The sequence below is a fragment of the Taudactylus pleione genome, unplaced genomic scaffold, assembly GCF_031769625.1.
Source record: "Taudactylus pleione unplaced genomic scaffold, aTauple2 ptg000019l, whole genome shotgun sequence".
NCBI classification, from domain to species: domain Eukaryota; kingdom Metazoa; phylum Chordata; class Amphibia; order Anura; family Myobatrachidae; genus Taudactylus; species Taudactylus pleione.
In genome coordinates, this window is record NW_028284421.1 from 30,505,217 (window position 1) to 30,531,172 (window position 25,956).

The 25,956-nt window shown below is 44.3% G+C and overlaps 1 protein-coding gene across 1 annotated transcript in view; it reads right to left on the reverse strand.

The window, feature by feature from the left end:
* Nucleotides 1-25,956, reverse strand: part of VPS13C (vacuolar protein sorting 13 homolog C) — a 452,448-nt gene that overhangs the window by 219,134 nt on the left and 207,358 nt on the right. Inside the window, exons 29-32 of the mRNA XM_088446402.1 lie at nt 24,717-24,796; nt 24,476-24,535; nt 10,943-11,093; nt 5,066-5,182 (exon numbers count right to left, since the gene is read on the reverse strand). Coding sequence (XP_088302528.1) covers nt 5,066-5,182; nt 10,943-11,093; nt 24,476-24,535; nt 24,717-24,796 — 408 coding nt within the window. The remainder of the gene's footprint in view (nt 1-5,065; nt 5,183-10,942; nt 11,094-24,475; nt 24,536-24,716; nt 24,797-25,956) is intronic.

The following is a 25,956-nucleotide window of genomic DNA, read 5'->3' on the forward strand; positions in this document are numbered from 1 at the left end:
GAATAAGCTACTGCTCCTTCTGCTTTAACAGCGTGTTATTATACAACGCTGGCTCCTCAATGCCCTGGATATATAGCTCCTCGCAACAATCATCCTTTCCATGCTGTCTAGCAGAACAAAACATGAGGAATCCTCAATTTCAGATTGCTTCACTACCTCACCTTCAATGTTGGAATTAGATTCCGGAAACTGACAGAGAACGCTGACATTCCAGTGACTTGGCCATTGTGGAAATCTCTACTTAACTAGACCTTCAAGTCACATAGCAAACGTACATAGCTTAATGTCACAGTGTACTGAAATTAAAGCATAGTACAAATAAACAATTGAATATAAAAAACAATTATAGAATCAATTTGTTCAACAAAATGTGATCTATGTTTTTGACTTACAGTAACCACCTTGTGCAAATATATCCACTGACCACATACGTGGCATACTTTAAACCACAGGTTCTCAAACTGGGTCCTCAGGACCCCAAAACAGTGCATGTTTTCCAGGTCTCCTCACAGAATCACAAGTGAAATAATTAGCTCCACCTGTGGATCGTTTAAAATGTGTCCGACTACACCTGTGCACCTGCTGGGTGACATGGAAAATGTCACTTGTGTGGGGACCTGAGGACTGAGTTTGAGAACCTCTGCTTTATACAATTGAAATAAACTACTGTTCTTTCCAACACTGCTGCAGAAGTCCCCACAAATATGTTGCACTAATAGGTCTCTATGCTTTCTGCCTTCTGACCAAAGCATCCCAAACAGCTCAATGCAGTTTAAGTCTGGAGAATGTGCTGGCCATTCCATAATTGAAACCTACCCTCTTTTCCGGCCAGACAACTCAGTGGCAAACGCAGGATTTTGAAAGGGGGGTTTCCAAATACTACGTTAGAGAACCGATGAAAAAATTCTAACCAGAATAAGCCTGCAACATATATTTTATAACACTCGAACTACACAATAAAGTGTATCTACAGTATATCCCCCTCCACCTGCACCCATTTACATGCAAGTCAGACAAATACCTGCATCGGCTATCAGGACATCGGGCGTGGAAAACAGTGAGTGCCTCACCTAGCCAACTTCATTTATTAAGGACTACCCACCCCCACCCCAGGGGGAGTTACAAGGAGAGCAGGGACACTGAGGGGGGGGGGGGGGGGGTTGGTAGAGAGGGCAGGGACACTGATATAGACAGGCAGACAGACATACATACAAACACACACACAGTATATACACTTATCTTTTCAGAGTCTTTCTAGCTGCGCTGGCACTACAAGTCCCAGCACATCCAGTTGACAAAGTGTGATGGGACTTGTAGTGTCATCACAGCTGGACGGACAGACAGACAGTGATCTAGTTGCACATACTGCCTTATAGGACACCTGTTTCTTACCTTCCCAAGTAGAGCTCAAGCAGGTCATGTTGTTACAGTGCAGCTGCAGCAGGGTCCAGTATCACTGTGGTCAGACCGGGCTGGGAATCTGTGCAGTGCTCAGCAGATTTACGGATGCCCCTTGATTTCATACGCAGCTACGCGCTGCGCCCGCATTGGTTCCCTGGCTGGAGCGCAAGCTCCATACACTCCGCCCCCGCTCTCCTGGCTAACGGCAGCCTGAAGTGCCTGTTAGCAGTAGCAAAGAACAGCCTCCTATTCGCGTTCCACGCTGTGGAACTCAAATCCAGGAAGCAGGCATCCGGCACATGACTATGAGGCTCAGCAGCCGCATTACAAACACAACCTGCCTGAGTTACTTTAAAAAAAAAAAAAAACGGTCAGCTGTGTGGATGGATCAGCGGGACAGGGGGGGTTTCTAGGTACTCGGAAACCCCCCCTGCGTGCGCGTATGCTTCCTGTCGGGGTTTCCTCTAGTTTCCAAGTGCCTTTTGATTGTGTAGTAAATTGTACTCGCTGACACATTGGCTCTCTTTTGAAAAGCTATAATGGTCTGCCTGTGTTCCTTTGATAATTGCTTTTCCTCACTATTATGATGGTAACATACTACTTCCTGCAACAATATTGTCCAAATGTTTCAGAGGTTGTAATAACAGTCTGTTCTTTGTAGACAGGGAGTTTGTAATCTAGTAATCAACAAAAGTTGGAAAGGGATGTAGTCATGTCGTCGATAGTTATGTCAACATTGAACATGTCGGTATCTGCAGAATGTAGACACGTTCACAATGTTGACAAGTGAAATAAAGACACATGCATGGACTGGCACCGGAGGGTAAGGGTAGGCTGCAGGAAGTAGTGTTCACTCTACGACTGGTGCCGGACCTAGAGAAAGGGCACATCTGCACGCGACGAAGACGTGTGCGCCCAAAAAAGGGGGCACTTACTGACATGCCAGGCTGTCCCCAAGCGCTGCTGTGAGTGCGCATGGATGCTTGACGCATGCAACAGGCATCCATTCAACGGTGGTGACCGCTACACTGCAGTTTTCCCTACCTGTGGGACACAGCGACCCGCGGGTGGGGACTGACCCCACAGGCTGTTTCAGCGGGGTGCCACACCGGAGGGCAGGGTGCTTTTTGCCCTTTAGAATTAGGGCAGAGCGCGGCGCCCCGCTAATACAGCCTAGCGGGAACGCTAAGGAAGGGAGGGTCAGGCGTTAGGGTTGGTCATACTTACCATTGGAAGCCAGGCAGAATGCGCTGGAAGCCAGCATGAGAATACCTACAGACCCAGTAGACACAAGCTGGAGCCACCAAACCAGGTTAATCACGTCTAGTCCACCGAGAACGTTTTGTTGACATTCTAATTCTAATTCTGCATAACACAAGCAGCAGGACATGAGCAACCAGGTGTTAGGTGCCGTTGTGAGGAGTTAGGAGTACATGATACTATAAGTAGGGGGAGGAGAAGCACGTGAGGGATGAGGGCCCTGCTCGTGAGAGCTTACATTCTAAAGGGGAAGGGCAGACAGACAGGGGTGACACAGATGGGATAGATAGTGAGGAAGGAGCATGGAGCAGTGGGTTAGGATATATGCTGTGTGTGTATAAGATGACCTGATGTTATGTCAAAATTAAGTCCTTCATATATCTATCTCTATGACAGAAAATAGATTTTATGTGTTATTTACATGAAAGATGTACAAAATAAAGTTGTAGCACTTTAATTATAGTGTGTTACATTTTAACATCTACATACATCCTGATAATAAATGCATCGATTGTGTATAAAAAATCTTTCCCTTTTTCAATCGATTGCAGAATTGCCACAATCGATTGAAAAAGGGAAAGACTTTTATACATAATCGATTGCAAATTGCACGTTTGCTGCAATCAAATGCTGATGTATGGGGGCCTTAAGACACATTTTTGGGCAAAAATATGCAAAAAACATGCTAGGCGGCAAGCCAAGGAAGACAGCCCTGGCTCGCCGAGAAGGCCGCAATAGTATATGAGAACATATCTGTAAAGTAGATAATAAACACAGATACAAAATGCACAGACAAAAAAAGTAAACACTACAAGCGAAGTAAGAAAATGTGCAACTTCATGCTAATCCACTTAACAATCCCCAAACAACTTTAAGTACCTCATTGCAGAGGGAAAGAACAGTAGCTGCCGCCCAAGTGTCCCCGTTGGCTGAAAAACAATCTGAATGAAGGAAGAGCTACGCTATTTGCATACTCCATTACTACCCCAAAGCAATGCACACAAACAACCACCGTCCTAAGATGGGAAGGTGGGGAAGACCCCTTACTGTGCTCAGTGAAAAGTGAATTATCCTAGGCTGCAACTATGTGCTACCGCCTCCTAATAAGGCCTAACCAAAGATTGATCCCTACTTGCAAACCCTTACTATACCACACCTCCCACCCAAAGAGCTTGGCAAAGCATGGTCCCCGTTCACTAACTGGGTCAGCCCCAAGGGTGGCAGTAAGTTGGCATCATGGTCAGCACCTCCTCAACCTACTGCTGTTCACAAATAGCCCAGTGAGGCTGACAGTCACAGTATAATTAAAAACAAAAAATAAGAAAAACTTTCAATAACCATAAGCAGCACTAAAAGCTATATAAGGTTTAAGAAGCAAGAATATACAAAAAAAGGAAAAAAAGAAAAATGTTTCCCTGCAGGGTGGGAATATAGAGTAGGGATGTATAAAAGCTAATTGAATATATTAAAGTACCGAAGTCATGGTGGAGCCTCAGTATTCCATGGGCCCAGTTCTCCCAAGAGAAAAATAAAATGTGAAGTTACCCTTCTACTGTCGCTATGATTTCCCTGTATTTCTATCACAGGTTTGCACAACATCATACACTCACTTTTGTGACATCTATTCCCCCACTCACTTCTGTAGCTTGGCCTGCTTCAGGCCACCTACTATATGAGGCAAACACTATCAGCTAGAGCACAATATGGGACAAATCATTGAGATTAAAAGAGAAACAACACATTTCTGCACACAACTTAATGCAAGCGATAAAACATGCACCTCTAAACGTTACGCTAAAAATTTATTTAAATTATATGCAATTGTGATATGTTCCCATAATAAAATACTGTGGCAGATAACGGATTATAATGCACCACAGTGTAAACTTGATCAGAATCTCTAAAGCTGGGTACACAGATGATTTTTTGAACAAATTGGCTGATTCCAACGGTTCAGAACGACAAATTGTTTAAATCGTCAAGTGTGTACACACTCTGCGTTCCCCCTTAGCGTCGTCTATTGCAACTTCAGGTCGCCCCTACATGCAGCTCAATCTGACAATCTTGTTAACTAGTTCCCGCAAATCCTGCAGTGTGTACGCATTACCGGACGACCAAGCGATATGTTGTTATTATTTAACGGTGCAAGATATATGGTTAGGACGTTTTTAAGATTGCACTGTGTGTATGCACTATATTGTTTTTCAGCGAGTTCAAGGGAAATCTGGACGACCATCGCATCGTTTGCTGAACATCTAATGTGTACCCAGCTTCAATTCTACAGTTGTTGGGTGACTTTGTGCTGCCTCTACAGTATTATTCTATGAAGTTTAACTTGTGTAATGTATATTGCAGCTATTACTATACAACATTTATCAAACGGTTTACAGATTTACAAACATACCTTGTATCTTGATTTCAGCAATATGCCTACTCCCATCCCACACATTTATGCTGAATGAATCCAGCTTAGCAAACAGTTTGAGGGCAACCAAGTCCTTTTGTTTGGAGACTTTTGTTGCTGAGGATAGAAAAAAAAAAAAAAAAACAGAAGATCACCACAGACCTATCTTTACATTTAGCCTATTTGTTCTTTTTAAAATATAGAATTGCATCTGTTCATAGATTTATAGCATATCAACCTGCTTCTTAAATCACTGTACAGGTAGCCAAACCACACTCCATGAAAGTACCACCACAAATTTATAGTGGTTGGCTCCGGTATGCTGGTGCTCAGGATCACGGCTGTAAGACCTTGTCGGTAAGTATCCTAACCCTACCTCTAAACCTAACCCTCCCACCCCGCAGCCTAAACTTAACCCACCCCTTGCAGCCTACCCCTAACCCTCCCACCCTGCAGCCTAAACCTAACCTCCCCACAATATAAACCTAACACCCCCTTCCCCCCCACAGCCTAACCGTAACCCTCCTCCCCTGCAACTTAACAATGAACCCTCCCCCTAATCCCAATACTTACAGTCGGGATGCCGGAGGTCAGGATGCTGGCGCCTGGATTCTGACCGGTGTCGGGATGCCGGCGACGGCACTCTGAGCACCAGCACTCCAATAGGCAGGATAATAAGAGTTCTGGTATAACTTAACTTAGTTAACGCTTTTGCTTTGAGGTCCATAGGGTCCACAGGATCTACCTTGGGGTATGTAGTTGGAGAGATCCATTGCACCAAACAGCTACAGCATTTGAAACTCGAAAATCTGCGAGCTCCCTGCCTGAAGAAAAGCAAGCACTCGCGAAATTCTGAAAATTCTAGGGTCATATTTTCTGTGAGAACACCAAAGAAAAAATGAATGCTAAATCCTGTAATAGATGCGGGCTGAAGCAGGCTTCCTTGCCCTCAGTATCGCCTGGATCACAGAAAGAGAGAAACCTTTGGCCTTTAAGACAGAAGACTCAAGAGCCATGTCGTCAATGCCAGCCGAGGTAAATCCGGATATGGGCAGGGACCCTGCACTAGTAAATCCGGTCGTAGAGTCAGTGGACTCTCTATGGATAGATATGTCAGATCGGTAAAGCCAATGTCTCCTGGGCCAGGCAGGAGCTATTAGTATTATCCTGCCGCCCTCCTGCTTGAACTTTCTGACGACCCTTGGAATGAGGGAGATTGGAGGAAACAGGTATACCAGCCTGAAGCCCCACCTCACCACCAGAGCGTCAGCAAAGGCGGCTGAGGGGTCCCTAGTTCCGGACCCGAACCTGGGGACCTTATGGTTATGACGTGACCCCATGAGGTCTATGTCTCCACTGCAGTCGCTTTGTCGGACTGAATCTGGACAGGCCTGCCCTGACGTAGGTCCGCACTGCACAAAGCTTCAAAACATTTACCTGTAGGTGACTTTCCTGATCCCTCCATCTTCCCTGAAAGGTGTGATAACCTGTCACCGCACCCCATCCTTGCCGACTTGTATCCGTGGTGAGGAGTACCAAATCTGGGACCCATAACGGGCGACCCTAGTCTAAATGAGTCGTCTGCAGCCACCAAGCGGAGGAGAACCGAACCTCTGGCAAGATGTGGGTCATCTGAGACCTTATCCGATGATACCGACCACAGTACACGTTACAGGAGGCCTTCACCCGCACCCACCTCTGGTGCGTCTCCTACACCAGAGGCCTGGACTGTGTCGCGCAGGATTCCCCTCAAGAGGAATCGCTTACCTGCCATCTCCGTGAATCCGATCACAGTCCAGACCCCAGAGACGCAGGTAGCTGAGCCTCGCTGAGGCCCGCCGAAATCCCCAGGGCATATAGCGGTACCAGCGTTTTCGACATCGGTGGAGGTAGATGGAGTCGCAGTACCGGCGTCCTATCCGACGCTGAGTACCGCTAAACTCAGAAGTTACAAAAAAAACGAAGGTAACTCATAAAAGAAAAAAGTCTGGGACTGCCAAGGCAGTCCGGCTGCTAAACAAGTTGGTCTGGATACTTGCCGCGCACCAAACAAAAAACTGAATGTCTGTGGCTGGAGGTGGGGTATATAGGGAGGAGGACAAGTGCATGCCGGGAGCTTTAAAGCTGTAGCTGTTTGGTGCAATGGATCTCTCCAACTACATACCCCAAGGTAGATCCTGTGGAACCTATGGACCCTGAAGAAGAAAAACTATGTCCCATTTATAGTAACAGCAGGGGTGCACCATGGGGAGTGAAAGAAGAAGTGGGGCACCAGCAGAGGATCCTGAGTTACAGCTGACTCAGCTGTGATGCCGGAGAGCAGGCCAGCCTGCAAATATCCCCTCCCAGAGGCCGTACTTCTGAAACAATAAGCTGCACAGCTCCTGTCTTCCCTGCCTGTCTGTGCTTGGCACCATCTCCTCCTTACTGACAGCAGCAACCTCGAAGGGACCTGCCTGACAGGCAACTTCTTCACGGGCACTGCAGTGTGGCTGCTACAGGAGAGGAAGAGATTCAACAGGCAAATTAGAGTATGGGGGCAGGTGGAGGTTGAATATAGTTTATGGTCAGTAATACTAAGAATAAGGGGTTAATGATTGAATGGGGTTAATTGTTTTATAAGACTGAGGAATGTTATTAAGAGTTTAATGCTGTCCGTACTATATGGAAGTCGCTAGTGCTGTGTGTAGTATGTGGCGGTCACTAATGCTGTGTGTAGTATGTGCTGGTCACTAATGCTGTGTGTAGTATTTGTAGTTCACTAATGCTGGATGTAGTATCGCTAATGCTGTGTGTAGTATATGGAGAATACTAATGCTGTATGCAGCATACGTAGGTCACTAATGTAGTAAGTACAAATGTGTCCTCCTACATCTATCCTCAATACGCCAAGCAGAGCAAGATGCCTAGTTTGAGTGAGCTGCCAAGTCCCAAGCAACTCTGCTAGTGTCCAGCATCTTTTGTCAAAAAGTCATCGAAGTCGCAATGCAACTAGGACATAGCAGGAGACCATGCGGATGATATTGATATGCGCGTGTGACTGTCTGTAAAAGGAACTTGGCGTGGGTAAAAACGGCGGCGGTTGCATCGCAGCACTTTGTATGCTGATTGAGAGATTAAGCTACATACAGATACAGATGTGTCCACATACATCTAGCCTCCTTGCTCGTTCAACACCCCTTCTAGTCGCAACATGCAGTGGAGTGACTCGGTAGTGCTGAGCAACTTTTCGTGCAACGATTTCCCTTAAAATGATTCTTATTCATAAAGTGAAAGTAGAAATGATGGGACTTGGTTCAGAGTCACTGGGACACCCTTCTTAATGAATAATTAGGCAAAGATATTTTTTTAATTTGCTTAATTTAATAGAACGTATACTGAGAGTGGAAACATTTTTAATGAGCATTTTATTAGAAATAGGGGAGTGGGTTAGGATGAAAGCAGAATAACTTTGGTGAAGAAGTGTGTCTTGGGAGCCCATTTGAAGTTTGGTAGAAAGGTGGATTCTCAGATAGGTAGATAATTCCATATGTAAAGAGTAAAATCTTGGAGGGAGGAATGGGAGAATGTAATCACTTGGCAGGTGAAGCGGCATTCATTTGAGAAGTGAAGAGGGCATACTGGAGTGTGAATGGAGATAAGGTCAGAGATGTAAATTGGAGAGGATTGGGTGGGGGCTTTGTGAGTGTGTGAGAAGCTTGAATTGGGTTCTGAAGGGGAAGGGGAGCCAGTAAAGGGCTTGTAGGAGAGGGGAGGCAGATGTAGTATGTTTGGAGAGGAAGATGAGCCGAGCAGCCGCATTGAGTACAGATAGGAGTGGAGAGAAGTGGGAGTCAGGGAGGCCTGACAGCAGATGGTTACAGTAGTCCAATCCGGAGATGACCACTGACTGGATGAGGATCTTAGTAGCGTCCAGTGCAAGAAGGGTCTGATCCTGGAAATATTTCTGAGATGGAAATGGCAGGACTGCGAGAGGTACTGAATGCATGGTTTGAAGGAGAGGAAGAAGCCAAGGATAATGCCAAGATAGCACACTTGGGAACTAGAGGAGATGGTTATACTGTCAATAGATAATGAAATTGTAGGAGATGAGGTTATGCGGGAGGGTGGGAAGTTGCTCAGCTCAGTCTTACAAATGTTAAGTTTAGGAAAGCGCTGGGACATTCAGGACGAGATAGCAGAAAGACAGTTGGAGATACAAGTGAGGAGAGAGAAGGGAGGGCTCAGGGGAGGAAAGGTGGATCTGAGTGTCATCAGCATAAAGATGGCATTGGAGGTCAAGAGAGCTGCTGAGCTTACCTAAAAAGGATGTATAGGAGGGAGAGTAGGAGAGGTTTGAGAACAGAACCTTGGGGACACCTACTGTTAGTGGAAGTGGGGGGGGGGGAAGAGTGGAATTATTTGGGGTGATTGAAAACGAACGGTCAGAGAGGTTGGAAGAAAGCCTGGAGAGGGCAGTATCCCTTAGACCGATGGAGTGAAGGATTTGCAGGAGTAGAGGGTGATCTACAGTGTCAAAAGCAGCTTAAAGGTCGAAAAGATGCGGCAGCAAGGTCGTCATTGTGGACTTTCTTGAGGGCAGTTCAGTGGAGTGAAAAGGATGGAAGCCAGACTGAAATGGGTCAACCAGGGAGTGGGAAGAAAATAAGTCAGTTACAGACAATATGCTCAAGGAGGTTTGAAGCAAAAGGAAGGAGGGAGATGGGTTGGCAGCTGGATAGTGTGTTAGGATCAAGAGTGGGTTTTTAAGAATGGAGGAGACAAGGACATGCTTGAATGCAGAGGGGACAGTGCCTGATGAGAGGGAGCGATTGAAGAGGTGGAGAGGATGGGAAAAGGTAAAAGGTAGAGGAAGAGGCAGGAAGCGATAAGGTCAAGGGAGGAGGTGGAAGGGAGGGGGACCAGAGGAGGGCCATGACTTCATCTTCAGATATAGGGGAGAAAGAAGTCAAAGTTGGCATGATGGATGGGAAGGGGTAGGCTGGGAAAGGTAGGTGGGATGCTGAGTGTCTGGTGGGATTTGATGTCCTGACTTATGGAGTTAATTTTAGATGTTAAATGGGTAGCAAAGTCAAGGGTAGAGAGTGTAGAGGGGAGACAAGAAGGATGGGGTGGCAGAGAAGAGAGTTGAAAGTGGTGAAGAGACAATGGGGGTTTGAGGACTGGGAGGAGATTCTTGAAATACAACTGTTTAGAGGGAGAGGGCAGCACTGTAGGTTGAGAGCATAAATTTGAAATGGATGTAGTCTGCCCTGAAGATCGATCACCACTGTCACTCGGCGGTTCATGAACACTAATATGTGCTTTTTCTTTAAGGCAAGAGCACATTATCCATTTTCCACATATCCACTTACGTTGCTCTTCTTTATTACTATCATGGATTTTGACACATGTACTCACAAAAATATTACAAAACAAAGTCTAACACAATTATTCTGGAACCTAACAGAGCAGCAAAATTATATTTTTTAGGGGTCTAGGCAATATTTAGAAGGATGTCCAGGATGTGTTTGAAAAAAAAAATATATATATATACTCTATAAGCAGTTCTTCCCATAAGTTAGAGGTACAGAAGACATAACATTGCTCACAGGGCACTGCAAGCCACAGCACAGAATGTTTTTTCTTGCAAGTAACTTGAATATTCAGAGGTAGACTACTCACTACTAAAGTAGAGAGATCTCTCACAAGTTTTTTTTTTTCTATACAATCAAGGTGCACTGCTTACTGCAACACTGTCCATCTGCACATTTACTGTAGCAAAAAAATACAGGCAATATGCTTGAAGGAGATAAACAAAAGGACAGATAGTATCTGCAAAGCGATACAGAATTACAACAGGAGCCCCATTAAACCAATATTTGCCTTGGGGTTTACCTTTCTTGACAAAGGTCGCTTTGTCTTTCTGCTTCTGTGCAGAGGCTGACTCAGTCTTATCAGCAATGCTGGGGATGGCTTCTGTAATGAAGGTGATAGCAGACAGCAGTGCTTGAGAGTGTAGCAGGAGATCCATGGATGAAAAGGCCACCTGTTGAAAACAACAAAGAGGTGTTTATGCACATTCTACTGGAAACCAGCAATCGTCATATGGTTTAACTAGGAGCATAGAATGGAAAACAGATGTCTGCTGCATTTTCTGAAGTCACATAGTGGTATAGTGACCCAATCAATATTTTTTTCTCATCAGATGTTACATAGTATTCCTTATAAAAAACATAATTTAGATGCATATTAAAAAAATATGCGCATGGGTAAGACAAAGGGGGGCTATTCATGAAAGCTTGGAGAGTGATAAAATTGTGAAAGAAAAAGCACCAACCAATGAGCTACTAACTGTCATTTTTCAAACACAGCCAATGTTGGGAGCAGATTGGTTGGTACTATATCTCTCACAATTTTCTCTCTCTCCAAGCTTTCATGAATACTCCCCAAAATCACCACAAACATACTTTAAATAATAAAATACAGACAAATTGGTGTAAGGGGGCATCATTATATATGTGAAGCTGGGCTCCAGGAAAACATAAGCAGTAACATTTTTAAAATACTTACACAAAAAAAACAAACAAAAAAAAAACCACACATCTAGTCCACTAATGTCTGGAATTGTGATGGAGTGATGCAGCACCAGCATTGCAAAACAAAGACATTCAACTGACATCAGATTGATGGAGTTACATAATACTGTCTCAGACATTGTTCCGAAGTAGACCATTAATGCTCAAATGGGTTAAGATATAATTACAGAGAAGGCGATAAGGTGGAGAATATCAGTGCCATGGGTTTGTGCTCTGTAGATAGGGAAATTGTCATCCTGGAAAATATACATTCTCCCAAAGAAATGCTGCAACATAGGGCGGGGGGCAACATGGGGTGGTGGGGCAAGATAAACAAGGAATTCCATTACTAGTCATTGGCATCAAGCGTGCCTTCCAAGATAAAGACTGGCATGTTTTCTTGGAATGGATTATATGCACAGGATCCAGGGAAGAAGTACATCTATTGAAATCAATCAGAAAAGGCACATTCGGTGCCTAGAACCGCATTGCAGAACCATCAGAATAACCGTTGGAAAGAAGGGCTATCAAGTTTTTTGTACGTTGGTAACATTCATGAACTTGATAAGAATATGGGCACTGATTCATTACAGATTGCTATAGGGATAGCAGCTGTGATTACGCACGGTCTGCTGCGAAAATAAGAGTTATGGTAGATTTACCTTTGCGTACTCTTTTTCTTTGAGGTCCATAGGGTCCACAGGGATAGCTTGGGGGAAATGTGGTTGGGAGTGATCCAGGCACCAAACAATTGAGCTGTCAGCTCCCAGGATACCACATATACCCCACCCCTGGCCACAGACAGTCAGTTTTTCCTCCAAGGCAGGAGCAGAAAAGAGGAAAAGGAAGGACAATGTACACCAAAGACACTGTCAAAGAAGAGCGAATTAGTGAACATGAGAAAAAAATTACCCAATGAAGCCAAGTGCGTCAGGGTGGGTGCCCTGTGCACCCTATGGACCTCGAAGAAAAAAAAAAAAAAAAAAAGAGTTAACAAAGGTAAGTCTACAATAACTCTTATTTGCTTCTTCAGGATCCATAGGGATCCAAAGAGATACCATGGGGATGTCCTAAAGCAGTTCCCCTAAGGGTGGGAGCAGATAGGAGAATCCGCCGCCCAAAGGAATCATCCTGAGAGGCAAAGGTGTCAAAAGCATAAACCTGAGCAAAGTGTGGACAGAAGACCACGTAGCCGCTTTGCACAATTATTCAGCAGAGGCACCACATTGAAATGCTCACGAATGTCCCACTGACCGAGTAGAATGTGCTGTCAATGTGTTTGGTACAGGGAGATCAGCTTGCATGTAAGCCTGAGAGAAAGTCATGCGCAGCCATCAAGTCAGAGTCTGTTTGTTAGCTGGCCAGCCTCATTTGTGCAAGCCGTACAACACAAAAAGAGCACCTGATATTCTAAAGGAGTTTGTACGATACACATAAATATGGAGCGCACAAACCATATCCAGGGAGGCTTCACCTGCTGTAAGGTCTGAAGACTGGAAGACTGGAACCACAATCTCTTCATTCACATGAAAACGGGATATTATCCTTGGAAGGTAACCCGCTTGTGTACGGAGGACAGCTCTATCCTGGTGAAAAAAACAAAAAGGGGGAGTGACAAGAGAGCGCTGCCAAATCAAAGACATCCCACGGTGACACTGGAGGGACAATAGGTGGCTGAACTCGGAGAACACCCTGAAAGAAAGTGCTAACATCCGGCAGAGAAGCGATCCTTGCTGGAACCAAACTGATAGCGCAGAAACCTGTACTCTCAGGGTGGCCAGGCGGAGATCGAGGTCTAATCCAGCCTGGAGATAAGAAAGTACCCGGGAAACCCGAAAAACCTTAGGGTTGTACTTTCTGTGGGAACACCATTGACAAAAGGAGGGACAAATTCTGTAATTGATGCGGGCCCTAAGCATCGTCTGAATCACAGAGCTAGTCAAACCATTGGCTCTTAAGATGGAAGATTCAAGAGCCATGCCGTCAAAGACAGACGAGGTAGGACTGGATGCAAGCAGGGACCCTGCGCTAACAGATCCGCCCATAGAGGACGAGGAAACGGAGTGTCTATGAATAGACTCTATAGGTCGGTGAACCAATGACGCCTGGGCCAAGCAGGAGCTACCAGTCTTACTCTGCCGCCTTCCTACTTGAATTTCCTGAGGACCCTTGGGAGGAGGGAAATCGGAGGAAAGAGGTACGATAGTTTGAAGTCCCACCTCACTGCCAGCGCGTCCACGAAAGCGGCTGAGGGGTCTCTGGTGCTGGACCCGTATCTGGGGACCTTGTAGTTGTGACGTGAAGCCATGAGGTCCTAGTTTGGTAGGCCCCATCTGTTCACCGGGAGTTGAAAGACTCCAGGATGGAGAGCCCACTCTCCGGCGTGTATGTCCCAACGACGTAGGAGGTCAGCTTCCCAGTTGAGGTCTCCAGGGAAGAATAATGCTGAGACAGCTGGAAGATGACGTTCTGCCCAGACCAGAATGTTTGGCACTTCCCTCATGGCTGCCTAACTACGCGTGCCTCCCTGATGATTGAAGATGGGCTACTGTGGTCACCTTGTCGGACTGGATCTGGGCCAGTCTGCATCGTATACTGCACAAAGCTCCAGGATGTTTATGGGCAGGTGACTTTCCCATTTTGTCCATCTACCCTGAAAGGTATAATGACCTGTCACTGTGCCCCATCCGCGAAGACTGGCGTCCATGGTGAGGAGCACCCAATTTGGAATCCAGAAGGGGCGACCCTTGTCCTGATGAGACCTATGTAGCCACCATGAGAGAGACAGCCGAACCTACAGGGTGAGATGGATACCCTGGGACTGTATTAGATGATACTGTCCGATACTGCTCAATTGTTGCAGAGGCCTGGAGTGGAGCTGAGCATATTCCACCATATCAAAGGTGGATATCATGGACCCCAGGACCTGCATTGCTGAGTGGATGGATAACCTTCGATTGTGGAGCAATTAGAGCACTCGCAATTGTAGGGCCGAAATCTTGTCCCCTAGTAGAAATACCCTTTGTTTCTGAGAATCCAGGATTGTCCCCAGCTGTACTATCCACTGTATTGGAGAAAGGGAAGACTTCTTCTAATTGATGATCCAGCCATGCATCCTTAGGCAAGCAATGGTCTGTTGGAGATGGTGTTGTAAAACAGCTGGAGACTGTCCCAATATCAGAAGGTCATCCAATTATGGCAGTATTCTGACTCCCTGACGCCTGAGGTGGGCCGTCATAATTACCACTATTTTGGTAAAGACCCGAGAAGCCATTGAGAGACCAAAAGGTAGTGCCTGAAATTGGTAATGTTGCTGCAAGACAGCATACCGTAGAAATCATTGTTGGGATGGCGTAATAGGCATATGCAGATTCGCATCCTGAATGTCCAGGAAAATCATAAAATCTCCAGGTTCTATTGCCAGAACATTTGACCGGAGAGTCTCCCTACTGAACCTGCCTGGGCACATGGATAAATGTGTTGAGGTTTCTCAGGTTCAGAATAGGGCGATGAGACCTATTTGGTTTATGAATTAAAAACAGATTGGAATAATAACCCCCTTCCTTGCTGAGCCAAAGAAACCGGGACTATCACCTTTGAACGCAGCAATGGCCCCCTGGATGGCCAAGGCCCTGATAGAGTCTAAAGGGGGAGTTGTACAGAAAAACTTCTGGGGAGGACGCCTCAGGAAGGTGAGGGCGTAGCCTTGAGAGAGCAATTTCGATCCCAGGCATCTATTGTAGTTTGACACCAGGTGTTAGCAAACTGAAGAAGTCGGCCTCCCATCCTGAGATCCACCAGGAGGAGGCCCGCCCCATCAGGCATAAGGTTTGTCGTCTGGCTTGGAAGCTGGAAATCTGACCGACCAAGGCTTTCTTGGTTTGTGACTTGGTGGTCCTGCGAGAACTAGACTGTCTGGAGAAAAGCTGTCCTTTTGTCCTTCCCTGAGTGCGACAGGACCGAAAAAAAGACTGCCTAAGCTAAACTGTACATGTCCTTTGCTCCAGGTACTAAGAACCCCATAACGACCCTAAATGGCTGCCTAGCTGAGCTCCAGGAGTGTGTAGTGCCAGTTGGCTGCGACTGAGCCCTGATAAAACAGAGGTCCTTATGATAGGTCACAGGACAAGGCTACAGCATAGCTTACGCTTGGGGGCTCAGAGTTACAAAACAGTGAACATGTGCGGAATCTTGGTGTTGTCCTGGATAGTGGTTTGGCACTTAAACATCAGGTATCAGCCACAATCAAATCCTCATTCTTTCATCTCAGGAACATAGCCAGAATAAAGCACTTAATTCCCTCAGAAGATTTGCCTAAAGTCATACATGCATTTATATCATCACGCCTAGACTACTGCAATGCCCTCTCTATCCTGGTCTCCCACCAAAAGTATTGCACCACTTGCAGAGGGTACAAACTGCAGCTTCCAGGCTACTAACCAACCAGCCCCGTTCCAGCCACATAACACCCATTCTCTACTCCCTTCACTGGCTGCCTGTCAGATGGCGAATTATTTTCAAGATTGGATTACTAACTTTCAAACCCCTACATTGACCATGGCCCAAGGTACCTGAAGCAGCTTCTGATTCCTATGGAAATCACTTCCCTGCACAATTCGAGAGGCCTCCACTCTAGAGTGCTTCAAAAATAGACTCACCTACTGTATTCACCCAAGCATTTCACTAATGTCCATCGTTAAGTTTGTTTTGTATTTTGTGCTGTAAAGGCAAATGTAAAGCACTTTGAGTCCTTTTAGGAGAAAAGCCCTATATAAATAACATTATTATTATTATTATTATTATTATTATTATTATTAATGTAGCTGTTGATGGCAGACCAGCAGATTTTGAGGCTGCCAGAGTAGCCACTATCTTATCTAATTCTACTCCAAATACTATGTTTCCAGAGAAAGGCTGGGCTTCCAGAGCCTTCTTGGATCCCGCATCTGCTTTCCAGGACCTTAAACAATGGGCTCTATGAGCAATTTAACCGAAGTTGCTAATGCCTTAGAAGCCAGGATTCAAGCGTCTATTGCAGCTTCTCCCAAATAATAGGCTGCATCCCATATATGGGAGATGTGTGTCAACTGTTCTCTGGCAGCATCTGAAATAGTATCTTCCAGTGCCCCTGTCCATTCCTCAATGGCCTTGGATACCCAGGTCGCAGCCATCCTGGCAAAGAAAACACTGATTTAAGACAGGTTTCAAGGCTTCTTCTTCCTTATTCTTAAGGAAGGATGCGGACGCTATAGGCAACGTAGAGCTCCTGACTAGCCGTGCCCCCTAAGCATCCACAGTAGGAGGGACTTTCTACTTAGTACATTCGCCAGGTGGGAGAGGGTATAAAGATACTAATCTTTTCGTAACATGGAACGGTTTATCAGGAGTACTTCATGCTTCCCCTTTGAGTTCAAAAAGCTGCTCGGACTTCGGACACTCAGCCTTAACCACCTACTGGTGTTTAAACATCGGAGCCTTAGGTATGATTTAGTGGCTACCGATCTATTTGCCTGCAACATTTGCTAAAAGGCAGTCGACAACTGAGCCGTACTCTGACTTGAGTGGGTATAAATATCCATTCAGGAAGGATGTATCGGGGACAAACATAGCAGGCTGTAACTGCTGTGGGTATCAAATAGTGGGAGGCAGCGTGGGAGTAGCCAACCAGTCCACTTGCTGCATCATAACCAAAGACAAGGAGGATACCCGGGTGGCTCCTGTACAGGGGCTGGTAGAATGGCTTGGAGAGGTGGTATTTTATAACAAATATCCAAACCATCCTGTATGAAATCCTGAGGGAACAAGCCTGCCAACAGGATCTACATGTAACCAGCACAGAGGCATCAGCCTCCTGTTTACCCTTAACTTTATACCTACTAATTTATGTTTAAAGGTAACAAATGCAAATGTGACAGCCTTCACAAGTACAAGTAAATGAGAAGTACAAAAGAAAACAACAATACTCCCACACCCCTGTAGCAAAGGGTTGAGGAGAAATAGCAGTGATAATTATAACTGAAAGTACAGAAAATAAAGGCAGTATTATCAGTACAGCAGAGCTAGCAAAAGTCACATACAACGCATATACAATATACTTGCAATGGGCTCTGAATCAACTACTCAAAACACAAGGTTTGGTAGGATTTGAGCACTAGATAACTCTCTGGGGAGAGGTATACAGGTAAACTAGACACAAAACCTCCTGAAACCAGCAGCTTCAGCAGAGCACCGATAGTGGTCGCTGGGCATCTCAGAAACAGAGGAGGGTAGTAGCAGCAACCCTGACACGTGAAAACCTCAGCTGGATCTGGGTCTGAGCTTGGGGAGGGGCTGCTGGGTGCGCTGTATTAACCCCCCCCGGGTGCGCTGGATTTACAAACATGGCAGTCGCTGTCCCCGGCGCCGAACTCACTTGCCCCGGTGGTCTAGTGGGGGGGCAGACTCAATGGTCACCCCACTACAGCAACCTCCAGCAGGTCACCAACCGCGCGGAGGTACGGACTGCCATGTGGTTCCCCGTGAGTGGGAAATCACCTTACCTGCTGCTGGTGCTGGTGCCTGCCAAAATCACCAGTCCGGTTACTGGTGTTGCGGCGCCGGCGGGGGTAGATGGAGCTGCAGCACAGGTGTATAAGGATGCCTGGTGCTGCTTGCTCTGAAGTAAAAACTAACTAAATAAAATATAAAATAAAGGGTTGGGACTGCCTGAGCTGTCCCTGTGTTGTAAAGGTGCATCTGATCCTGCAGCACCAAACGAAAAACTAAATGAACGCCTATGGCCAGGGGCGGGGTATATGTGGAGGAGGACCCGGGGCATCCTGGGGGCTGAAATTTTAACTGTTTGGTGCTTGGATTACTCCAACCACATTTCCCCCATGGTATTCTTGTGGATCCCTATGGACCCTGAAGAAAAAAATATGCTAATGACTGCAATTGCAAAGCTATTATAGAGAAGCCCAAAGCCAGCATAGAGACGCCCACTACCGCTTTCGCACATCCGTAATACCTTACAATCCTGCGTATACATCGAGAACATCAAGTAGCATTAGCCCCTCACGCATAATTACAGGTGTGACCTTACTCAGAAATTGCTAACCTCATCACACGCAGTGAGCACTCAAGCGGTGTATGCTGTCGCAGTGGCTAATTTATGCACACCCATGCAATGACCTTCAAATGGACTGGCATGCCTGCGTTTCTCCTACCACTCCCCCGTCACCACCCCCAAACGCTGACGTCCCGTCCCTCTGTCTGCGATGGCGTATCTGCGTAGGTGAACACAGAGCGACTGCAATGCTAACTCATGCAGGTGCACTGTGTTGCATGTGCAATACGCACCATCGACTGATCTGCGTACGCTGTTACAGTTGCGATCCACTATGAGTCAGACCCATGGTTCATTTTACCATTTTCACCTTCTTCCAATGATTAGTATTCCACTGCCTGCTCTGTAGCAGTTGTGATTAACAGTTTATGCACAGCAACCCAGCTATTACACCCTGCTTTAGAGTTCATGTGGGACACATTTTTATAACGTTCTGGAGATGGGTATAAAGTGTTGAGCTAAGAATAGCTGCATTGTAAAGATTACAAAATGTTTATAGCTCCTCCCCACCTATTCCCTACAGCTGACAGAACCTCTGTTTGGTTTACTGCCCTGGTACTGCAGGGGCTTTTTATGTGTTGTTTGACAGCATGTTTTATTTATTTATTTTATTACTAGTCTGATGCATGGTCAGGAGTTCATGGTGGCTGTTGCTAGGAGCTTAGAGCAGAGGTACTGCAGCAGTACCATAAAAGCTGTGCCCCACTCCCTATGGTAAAGAACTTCAGGGATGGGTAAGTCATTGCCACTAATAAAGGGACTGGGGCTTCTGTTCAGCGACTGCCAATCAGCAGCTACTGCATATCCGAGGAGCGGCCACGGGTAGGTAAGACTCTCCCAAGTACAGTGAGAGATCACTGGTTGAAAATCACAGTGGGTTCTAGAACTAGAGGTTGGTATTCATTAGGGGTGCAGAGGGGACAGGGTCTGTTGGAGACAGTAAGGTCAATGGTTGTTTCCAGAAACTTAGATACCGAAGATCTCAGTCATCTCTACATTTAAGCATCATGCAAAGCAATTACAATATAGAGGAGTGGAAATCGAATTTCATTGTTGATGCCTAAATTTCAAGATGGTCCAGGTCCCCCACGTTACCCATCCTTACGTCTGCATCCTTTAGAGATGGCACAGATCGGAGGATCTCATCAGGCCATTATTCACACACACAGCTAGCGCCTCTCTTATTCACATTAGGGCCACTGCATGGGCAATTATGTCGGTAAACAAGTGGCTGGTACAGCTTTCAGAGGGTTCACAGTCCATTAAACCAAGTGCAAAATTTCTTACTTAGTGGAATATTTTATTGGACACCTTAAGGAGTACCTGGTTGATGTGGAATTAGATGCAGGTCATCTAGGGAGAAGAATTTTACAGCCACAAAAACTCTAATAATTTCTCTCTTAATTGCTGGGAAGCTCATTTCTCAGGGTATGGGAGGAAAAAGTTAATTCTTGCCAGTTATTACTCCTAGAGTTCCCAGGCCTTGTTCCTATTCTCATCACATATAGCACCAAAGGTTCCACAAGGAAGACAGGCTTGGACAGCTTTTCATCTAAATCCAAATAAGACTTAGAAACAGTCAGCATGACAGGCATTAGACCCACCCATAAAATCTTGTGGTGAGAACCTTCTGCTTATTTTTCAGGATACCAGTAGTTCAATTCTATCACAGTCATCTGGATGAAAGGTATCGTGATTTAAGTACGTTATATATCTCCTTTGGTCTCCTCCCACAAGATTTTTCTCAATAGTATTTCTTGGAGACAGGGCATGGCATATTGATCTGCAGGGATTTATTTAGTCTTTACCCTCCTCAGGGGTAATGGTTACAGTTTAGAGATTAGAGAGGTCTGAGTTTTTACTCAAAACTTTTCCTTCTGGAGAAATGATGGGGTTATTTTTGATTCATTCACAAATTGAAGTCAAGGATGGAAAGGTTCAAAATTGAATCTCAGGGTTAGTGATAAAAATATGGAGCAAGATGAGTTTGCACATCCCCGCAAATTTGTATATCCTCATATGGGAAGAACAAGAACGTTTTCTCAGATTTGCAGTTCAGAGCTAAAATCAGTTCAGGACAACAGAACTAAGATTTTTCAAGACAGTAAGGACAGCTCTTCTGAGGTCCAGGGGAGTGAGCCTATCAGTCCTATCGAGTTTTCAGATCAAATTGATTTCCCCAACTTCAGGCCCAAGTGTTGGATACTGCACAGACACTAAAGTCCCACAGGTGGACTATCAATTATAAGTCGTCCAATATGACTCCTTCTCAGCATATGATGTTCCTGGGACTACTGTTTGATAACCACCAGCAGCAAGTGTTTATACAATAGGACAAGATCCTCTTAATAAAGTGATTGATAAATTCTGCTACAGTAGCTCAAAGATGGACATCCATCTGAACATTTTTGCATGAGGGTCCTGGAAAAGATGGTCTCAACTTTCAAAGCAGTACAGTTTGCTCAGTTTAACAAAAGAGAATTTTAGGTCTACCTCAATCAAAGTGGAAAAGAGCATACTGTGCAATCAGGCAATCTCATGGTCTCATGGAATAGAACAGTCACAAATTTAGACTTGAGCCCTTTAGTTGCAAATCAGTGGATACATTTTGTCCATGTAGAATGCAACATATTGTCTACAACTAATGCTGGCCATACATGGTATGATACACCGTGTAGTGCGACTGCCGATCCGTCAGCAGACAGATTGTGCTGTCATTGCCGGCATTCGTGCGGTCCCCGCAGACCGCATGATATGCCAGCTCCCCCCTCCATCTGAATGGGATCGTACATCGCATCCCAGGTCAGATAGTTTTGCAGGAAGACCTGGGGATGCGATGTACAACAGCGCAGCACGATATCAGGTACGATATCGTGCCCATACACGGCACGATATAGTACCTATATTGTGCCGATCCGTCGGATCGGCACGTATATCGTGCCGTGTATGGCCACCTTAACACCCTCTTAAGTGATACAATTTGGTTTACTCAAAACAGTTACTAATTATTACAAGCTGTTTCTGATGATTGCATTTACTGATACTATTTAAACCCTCAAGAGTAGAGGAAAAAAACATTCACTTTGAAAAAGACGTCAGGAGGACGTCGAAACACGTAGGTGCATTTCCCCAGCTTTACCACATCCTGTGAGAACCAACTGCAAGTGGTCATATTCCACCCAGAGAGATTGGGGCAGACACACTCGCCCTCATTATCAGGGTCCTTGAACGGCTTCCTAAAAGCCTATCATAGCCTTATAATTCACCTTTGGGCTAAATTTCTTGAGATTCTCCGGATCCTTTCAGCTACACGGAACCCCCAGAGCGGCTTCTTACATCACCATCAGTGAGTTCCCCACAGATAGGGTAGGGTCGAGCACCAGAGCCAGACATCAGTGGATACGGTCTTCCATCACCGCTACTGCCGAACTCTGATTCAGCTTACTACGGGACATTTCTACCCGATTCGCAGGTAAAACCTATACCGCTGTAAAATGACCACACAATACGTGTCCAACTGAAATACTGACGACTAAGTACATGTACTTGCACTAACCTATTTCCAGTTCGGAACTGCCTCCTATTAAAGGAACATCTGATTATTACTCATTTGCTATAGTGGTTCAAACTGCAGGACTTCTTAAGAACTGTTCCTCGATTACATGTTGCATTGTCCGTAACTTGTCACGGCTCTGTATAACACAGCAGCTATTTTTATTTGATATGTGTTTTTTTATTATGATTGCTTTTTATTAAATCATTTATTTCGTAACTGTTCTGAGTATAAATTTTCCTTAATCTTTAGATTCTGCTGTTGCTATTCTTTATACTTTTGTTACAGTGAGAGTGACTCCCTCACACAGCTGCATCGAATCTAAAAAACTTATTGAACTCTTCAGTGCCTGGGCTTCTTTTCTGTTTTTACAAATGTAGACTTGGGTGTTGATTCAGTACTTGCGATTGCACACTGGTGACTAGCATCTGGGGATGAACAACAGTCACGCTTCATGCTCATTTTCAGGGTTTACGGCCCCTGGAAGAGTCAAAACTCCCAATCAATGTAATCAATTTATGACATAAGGTGCGTACACACGTAAAGATTTTCTGTCCAACCATCCAACTAGTTGATTGTTTGGAATGAAAATCTGGTAACGTATGGGAGTAACTGATGATCAGCAATCTGCTCCTAAATGCCAGAAAACAGATGAAACTGGTCGTCAGACAAGCTTGTTAAATGTTTGATCTAAACAATTTGTTCAAACAACAGTTTTTGTCCATTTTACAACGTTTGGGAGCAAATTGCTGATTGTCATTTGCTTTCATACCTTACCAGAGTTTCATTCCAACCAATCAACTAGTTGGATGGTTGGACAGAAAATCTTTGTGTGTATGCAGCATTGGTAAGAGGGCAACATCTCTCCAGAGGAAAAGCAATACAACTCCAGTCAAATTATACTTAAATACCGGTGAGGCACCAAAAGTACCTTTGACACAAAACACCAGCAAGGCTATATGATGGGCATGCAGAAGTGTCCCAATACTCATGGCCATATTTTAAGTTAAGAACATAGAAAGTTACTGGCAATTAAAATAGGTTACATGAATTTCCCTTAAAGTTTTGATAACAAAACAACACAACCTTATTTGGGTGTTCAGAATTCCAAATGATGTAATTATCCAGACTTTAACTTAATGTATTCAAGATGCCATGGTGTGTAGTTCTTCTTTATATGGTGTATTTCCACTCTGGACCATGCAACTCAAAGAGAAAAGAACATAGTGCAACACCAGAATGGCATAAAAGATAGTATTCAATATTCCATTGCACTCGCATAAAAGGTAAAAAGCGCATAGCAATAAAAAATACAGGATTCCCCCAACAGGATACATAAGGCAGAACAGCAGTTTTTCATATGGAGAGTAAGGTGAATACCAACAAGTCCCAGAACCAGCGGTTTCAGTCCAAACGTCCAGATAGGATCTCAAGAAGTGCCAGCCTCAGTACATGTCAGGATCACCAATTTCCACCTCACTTAACATGTTTCGAACTCCCAAATCTGGGTTCTTCCTCAGCATCTACTGCTTTTGCCATTATGGTGTTGCACTATGTACTTCTCTCTTTGAGTTGCATGGTCCAGAGTGAAAATGTTGAAGTCTGGATAATTACATAATTTGGACTCTAAACATTTGTTTAAAGTGGTGAACCTTAATTTAATCTAGGCTGCCTTAATAGGCTTATTGTGCAATAGTATAGGTATTTTATTTGTATATTTTAAGTTAAGGCAGGGACAACTAAGAAGTAAATAGTATGCAGAACCCACATTCACAAGAATGGACTATTCAACCAGAGGTCGATCTCCAGCTTGAGGGCACAACCAGACGTGGACATAATAGTGTCTCAGTTAAACCACGAGGGCTAATCTTCTGCTCCTGAAAAAGAATCCCATGACATTTTTGGTAGATGAACTGCCAGTGCCATGGGACTTTAATCTCATTTCCTTGTTGCTTCATTGGGCAAATATCAATAAACATGTAGCCCCCCAAAATATTTCTATAATGTGTCTGTGTGTACATTTTCCCTGGCTCCTTAAAATGTCTTTCTGGTTCATAAAATTGACAAACACACTGATTTATACTTTATTTTGTCCATTTCCAAAATACATGAATAAAAAACAATATACAACGCAAGAGGAAGGAAAACATTCTGATTTGTGAGCTTCCATAGCAGCACAAGGATCAACAACATACCTTAAGTGTTTGCTCTGTGTTCTCAAAAGTGGTTTGAAAATTAGGACCAAGTTTGTCAGCCTAAAGAAAAAAAAAAACGGTGCAAATTAATAGGTAATCAACCCCCTTACCTACCTCCTGGAGTATTTGATGAAAAGCACAAATATGTGAATGATGAAATACATGGAACACCATTACAAAGGCAAACAATTGTGTTGCCAATAACAGATTAAAGAAAATTAAAGATTGTTCTAGCTCTTACCTTAAGATATTCCACTTTTAAAAGGTCCAGCCCGTGTTTATCTGAAGAGTTGATTAAATGAAGAGGCTGTTTGTGGACATCTGTGACATTAAAATAAAAAATAAAAAATAGCTACGTCAGGTCCATTGCTAAGTGTTTTGATTCAAATTTACTTATTTATTTACTTCATTTTACTTGCTATTTTTGTAGAAATATACAGTACATTATGCATTTTGGTGTTTGTTTTTGTTTTCAGTAATAAAGGTCTTTCAATTAAGTCCACAGAAATGTGCATGAGTTTTTATGTGCGCACTGTTACCAGTTACAAATTTGGTCAATCAGTATTAATGAATACAGACAGCTTTCATCTATACGCTGTTAGCAATGACGTCTGAAAACAGCATTAAATACAGGATGAATGCTTTCTTCGCTCACACCATTATGCTCTAAAATTCTAAAGCCACATTTAACATAACCTGTTCATCAAGCATTAATATGCAATGCCAGTGCAACAGTTAACTGGAAACAGAGCTATAACATGTAAAACATGCTGAAAATGCATCTAAAAACACATTCGTTTTCCTGCTTTTTACACATTTCCACAGAGCTTGTATGTAAGCTATTACTGAAAGCACAGATCTATATTTAGCAGAATGGAAACTATTCTAATAGTCTTTAAAAGATAAAGGAGTGCAAACACTGTGTGGGTATAATATGCTCATATTTTATAATGCCACAATTAAATAAAAAAAGATAAAAATATTTAGACGATTTTGTAAAGTTATGAAGGTAACAATTCTAAAATGATACAATAAATGCTAAACCGGTTAGTGTCTCCCATTTCTTGGGTGAAGAACGTTCCCATAGACTGCAGGGGCTATATTTACTGAAGTGCGGAATTATAGAAGTGGAGATGTTTCCCATAGCAACTAATAAAATTCTAGCTATTATCTTCTAGAAGGTGCTAGATAAATGAGAAGTAGAATCTGATTGGTTTATATGGACCACATCTCCAATTCCAGAAACCCACACTTTAGTAAATATACCTCCAGGTTTCCTAAACAACATTGCTAATTGGCAGGGGGTCTTGCTGAGAATAAATACACTCCATACCCAGACAAAAACAGAGCAACAACAGGCTGTAAGTAGGGGTTATCCAACAAATTAGAGGGACCACCACAAAATCATACAGCACCACAATCAAAATATTGTTTCTTTTTGCGCTAATCTTGCACTGTACACACACATTGTCACATAGAAC